The sequence below is a fragment of the Prunus persica genome, chromosome G6 (genome assembly GCF_000346465.2).
Source record: "Prunus persica cultivar Lovell chromosome G6, Prunus_persica_NCBIv2, whole genome shotgun sequence".
Classification (NCBI taxonomy): domain Eukaryota; kingdom Viridiplantae; phylum Streptophyta; class Magnoliopsida; order Rosales; family Rosaceae; genus Prunus; species Prunus persica.
In genome coordinates this window covers 2,711,979-2,717,664 of record NC_034014.1, presented here as the reverse complement: position 1 = coordinate 2,717,664, position 5,686 = coordinate 2,711,979, and the positions used below count along the sequence as shown (strand labels likewise).

Genomic DNA, 5,686 nt, shown 5'->3' with positions numbered 1-5,686 from the left:
TTATAATTTATTTAGTGACACACGTTAATTATTTGAAAGGGTGGAAGCTATAAATCTGGAAAGTCGGAAATATATGAGAGGGCAAGTTGGAACTCAAATTAGGATTAGGAAAAGGGTAAGTAAATTACGAATTTTAATTACTATATTTGTATCCTGTTTTGATTGGGAATTTTGTATTTATTGTAATTAGGTTACTTGCTCCTTACACATGTAAGTTGTTATATATACCTCCCTTAAGAGCAGAATGAAATTATCTCTGAAAATCCTAAATACCAAAATCTTTCGTTTCGAAGCAATGGCGATGAAGGAGCTGAAGAAATCTTCTGTAATTCGCCTCAATGTGGGAGGAAACAAATTTTGCACAAGTGTTGATACTCTAACTCAGCGTGAGCCTAACTCAATGCTTGCTGCAATGTTTAGTGGACGCCATAATATTGCGTGTGAAGAAGACTGTGAAAAGGGGTGTGTTTTTATTGACAGGGATGGCACACATTTTCGGCACATCCTTAATTGGTTAAGGGATGCTACTGTTCCTTTGTTAGAAGAGCGTTGTAAATATTCAGAGCTTTTGAGAGAGGCAGAATATTTTCAACTAGTTGGTCTAACAGAGGAAATACATGCTTTTCTAAACAAGGAGGACGACGATCAAATTGCAAAGTTGGATGCAGATTTTACGCGCAGGGATATCATCAACTTTATACTATCTAATGCTACAATGAAGTTTAGAGGTTTCAATCTCTCTGGCCTTGATCTTTCGAAACTAGACTTGACGAAGATAGATTTCAGTTATGCATGCCTGAGAAATGTTTGTTTCTCAGGTTGTGATCTTACACGCGTAAAATTTAATTATGTGGATGCCGAGGGTGCCATCTTTAACAATGCTAGTTTGACAAGTACTGAATTTGTAGGAGCAAATCTCCGTGACGCTTCGTTTGTTGATGCCAAGCTTCGCTTTGCAAAGATAAAAAGTGCATGCTTGGTAAATTGTAGCTTTTTGAGAGCAATCTTGTATAATGCACACCTTTATGACGCTGATCTTACAAATGCAAATTTTGAAGCGGCTAGTCTGGAATGTGCAGCCTTGAAAAATCTCAAGGCCACGAATACTGCAAATTTTAGGGATGCATATCTTATAAGTTCTGGCGTAGAAGATGTGAATTTGCAACATTTGGTGGGTGCAAAGCTTGGCGTTGTTACAGCCTGCGGTAATGGGTTTATATGTAAGAAACCAGACGAAATTCGTTGAGATATCAATTTTTGCTGGCATTAATTCGTTGATAATATTTGTGCACATGTGATACTGGCCAGACATATTGCCCTACTTTTTGCAATATTTCTAACTTCGTTGAGCTTCTGTCATGTTTTTTTTCATGTAATTAATTTTCGTAATCTCTCTTTCCCCTCAATGAAATTTAGTTTGACAAATTTTGTTGTCGCATATAAAATATATCTACATGTAACTTCAAGTGAGAATGTTCGAGAACAATATAGGTAGAATTTTCTGATCGTATTCTTCTCCACAGAGGAATCCTATTTACACCATAAACTTTGTATTAACTTTGCTGTTGCTGTTGAATAATATATATATATATATATTCAACAATGCATGTGACAAATGAATTAATCATGCGACAACAAATGAATTAATCATGCACTCTCTAAATCGCTTGAACCAAATTCATATTGCGAGTATGTGGACAATTTTAAAAAAAAAATCCACAACTTTTTAGCTAACAAAAATCCATGATGAAAAGTTAGTTGATTATGATTGATACCTGGGAGGATGATAGCATTCTGGCGTTTCTCTGCCCAAGAAAACCTGTCGAGAGATGAAATATGATTAGCAAAAGGAAATATGTTACTAGACATGATATAGCTGAAGTATAAGGAAGGGCAAGGCAACAAACCAAAGCAACTTTTACAGGGCACCGGCACTAGCTGGACCAACTGCCTTGAACAGAGACATTGCAGTCATGGCAAGGCCATTAGCAGCACCTCTTTGTTGTTGTCCTGTTGTTCAATCATGGTCAATCAAGACAAATTCTTCAGTTGAAGAATGACTTTTTTGTTTTGTTTTTAACAATGCAATATTTTAAACTACTCTGTTGATACTCAAAATGGCCCGGCCAATATTGAGTCCAACTTAGTGATTAGATGTGCTGGGTCTTCAGCAGGGAAGAGGGCTGAGGCCCTTGGTGAAATATAGGTTGATGGGAAACCTGCAGAAGACAAAGTGGGAGAAGCAATCGTTAAGCTTTGGACACCGGTGTGGTACCGGCCGAAGGCTCTCCGATGCCTAAATCAGTTACAAGTAGTAATTCTGGCAGAGTAACAGTAAAAGTGGGAGAATAGTTGTCCTTTGTACCTGGGTACTGTTCCCTATTTATAGGGAGGTGAGGGTAGGAGGTTTGCACAAAGTTCCAATGTGGGACTTTGTGCAAGTCGTCGTGGTGGCGACACGTGTCCTGGAGATTAGGTTTGGCAGTTGGGAGCTTCGGCAGGTGTCTGGCACCTCAGAAATGTGTCTTCCTTCGGCACAGGAGAAGGCGTGGCTGCCTTGGTGCTAGTCACTTTGGTGCTGGGTCTGCTCGGTTCATTATGGTGCAAACATACTCTAATGCATGAGAAGGAGGATCGGACTCAGGTTAAGGGAGGGGCGCAATAATCTTATCATGTATTAAACAAGTAAAGGGGAAAAACAAAAACTAGGTAATTATAAAGGTGCCATTACCACAGCATTGTTTTGGAGAGTGAACAGGCCAGTTACAATCGCAATCTAATTACAAATAAATACTTTAAATATGTTAGAAATGGACAAAAAGATAAGATATTGGAAGACATTATTCTTTAGATATATATAAATAAATAAGGAAGAAGTCATACATGCACTTACAGATAAGACATTCTTAAGCATATGGATGCAATATTTATCAATAGGAGAGGATGAACCCCGACAACTTTGCTATAAATGGAAAACTTGACAGCACAGGTATTGATAAAACCTACATATACGAAAAAAATAATGTCAAGAAATATACAAGAGGGCTCGAGCGCTAAGTGATGTGCATGACAAGAGAAAGCACAGGAGCTGAAAAGTTTACCCCTCCAATGCGAGCAATCATTATAGATATACTGAAAATAAATTTAAAAACCGTATAGCCGTGCGGCTATACTCTTTTAAAAATTAAAAAAAAGTATAGCCGCGCGGCTCTACGCGTTGGGCGCTAGGCGGGCCTTTGTATATTCATATATAGTATAGCCGGCCGGCTATGCGAGATTCTTTTTGAAATTTTTTAAGAAATATTTTTTTAAAATAGTATAGCAAATCGTGGAAGCTGGGAAACCAGTTGCATCCATCTGCCTGATAACAGAAAGGACAGAGAAGGAGAATTTCAGAGATATCAGAGAAAGAGAAATAGAGAAGACTAGAGGATTTCTGAGTTTTGATTTCAATCAACTAACTTTTACAAAGCATAGCCCACTCTTATGTAAACAGATCACAGAGGGGCTTAACTGACTAACCACACAGCTTAGCTGTCTAACTAATACACGTGCTAGGTACCAGACTTGTAACAAACTTACTGACTTGCTAATCACAGTTAACACTGCCATGGGCAGCAGATTTTAGCAGCTGCTGGTGTTCTGCAGGTAAGGTTATCGACATAATCATTTAAGAGCAGTTCCCCACTTGATATTTTTCTTTTTCCGCCAGACTACACATTTGTTTCCTGAAACTTGATGCAAAGTCCTTAACCTTTAAGTTTATCAATCAAGTCGAATTATAAATTTTACTAATTCAATTATGTGCTTTTGACAACCACAATAATGATTTTGTTACGAATTTTACTGATTTTCCGTCTGTTACCACCAAGACTAGGCTAAGATAGGGAATCACCTAGCAAGGTTAGGGTATAAGCTAGGCAGTTTCTGTGTCTTATAATGTGTTAGGTGGAGTGTGGTGTATCGTCAGACTTGTAAGTGGGACATTACTTATCTTCTATGTACATAAAGTGGTATCAGAGTGAAGATTCTATTGGAAAGTCCAAAAGCAACCACCTTGAAGTTCTGCACTGTTTGTTTCTGATTCTTCTGATTGATGGTGAATTTACTTGTTTGCACATTATGAAGTTTTTAGCATGCCCTAGTTGTTATCCACTGCCTACATTTATAGGGAAAGAAATGCACTGCATACCCAGCAGTGAAGCTTAATGTGGTTTTGTAGGGAGCAACATGGCTGGAACCTGATCCAATAGATCGTTGCTTCACTGATGGAAATTTGGTTACTGGAGCAGCATGGCCAGGCCACCCGGAGTTCATTTCGCAACTGATGGCATTGCTTGATGTTCAAGTATCATTCTAGTTGCTGTTTACTTGGTCAGCCGCTTGCATGTGATATACTTAATTCATGAAAGATAAAGACAAGGATGATATGCTGCCTTTTGTATCAATGAGGGACCAAGTAATAATCTGTTTTTGATCTGTATATGCCATGTTCCACGCAAGTAAGTTCTGTCTTGCCTGCGAATCCCAATCCCGATGTCAGATTGTATGCTATTCCTAACATAGGGAATGAATATAATGACTATTGGGATAACATATTCATATGCCTATTACCTGTGCTTTATATTGAAATTTGATTTATCACTCACCGAAGTGTCCTTTTCGTTTGTTGCTGCATCTAGAGTGTATTTTTCACATGATATTAGATTTTCATTTCTGTGAATTAACAATTTATTTAATAAATAAATAAAAATAGCAGTGAAGGGAAAAATAGAAGCAAGAGGGCCTATTCATCACAAGAACACATGTTATAGTTCAAGAACACATCCATTTTCTCTGCTTGGTTTTGTGTTTCAAGTGAATTTGTTTATGAAGTCTGAGTACAAACAGAGGAGGTCAAGGAGAGCACATTGGAGACGTATGTCTTCACCATCACTCCCCTCAGTAGTAGATAAAAGAATATTTCTTTAAAAGATATTCCTAGTTGAAACCATCTATTTTCTATTTGTATATGTATAATATTGTACCACATGAGAAAAAATAGTAATTGTATTGGCATATCTATGACAACATTCATATGTGTCATTAATTTTTCGAATAGGACTATCTGTTAACCGATCTAATAAGAATTTCTATCGCTATGTGACCATTTCCAAATAATGCAAAGGATTCCAAAATTATAAAACACTGCTCAAATGCCCAAGAATCATATCCATACTGAATTTGGTTTTATCTCAGCAGCAGGGCCAAGATATATCCTCACAGACAGAAACAACAAATTTTTAAAAAAGACAATCAACAGCACCTCTAGCAGGCAAGGTACTTTGCAATAACGAACTCCTTTCACGTCTGCCCCTATTTCTAAATTCTAACTCGGAAAATTTGTCACTGTTCCATTGAGCATCATATAGTTCTAGTTTCATGAACACTCCTACAAGCAGTCCACTACACAAACTGGTTCACATTATCATTTTGATAATGAGATATGGCAACAGGAGAGACGTCGTATAACAAAATCAGTTCAAATCACATAACCCAAATTTGGTCCACAACTAGCAACTTAAGTTCAAGCCAAAAATCTAAATATCCCAAAATTTTGAACAAAAAGTGCAAACAAGAAGAGAAAATTGTAACCCCAAGACTAATTTTCATTTTCTCCCTACCATTTCTTAACAAGATCCAGTAG

At 37.4% G+C, this 5,686-nt stretch overlaps 1 protein-coding gene across 1 annotated transcript; it reads left to right on the top strand.

Moving 5' to 3' along the window:
- LOC18775238 (FH protein interacting protein FIP2) lies at positions 296-1,246 on the top strand. The gene has a single exon (XM_007206587.1). The coding sequence runs from the start codon at positions 296-298 to the stop codon at positions 1,244-1,246; it is 951 nt and encodes a 316-aa protein (XP_007206649.1).

Bases quoted from the DNA above. Each gene is read 5' to 3' on its own strand.
- LOC18775238 (XM_007206587.1), top strand. From the start codon at position 296: ATGGCGATGAAGGAGCTGAAGAAATCTTCTGTAATTCGCCTCAATGTG.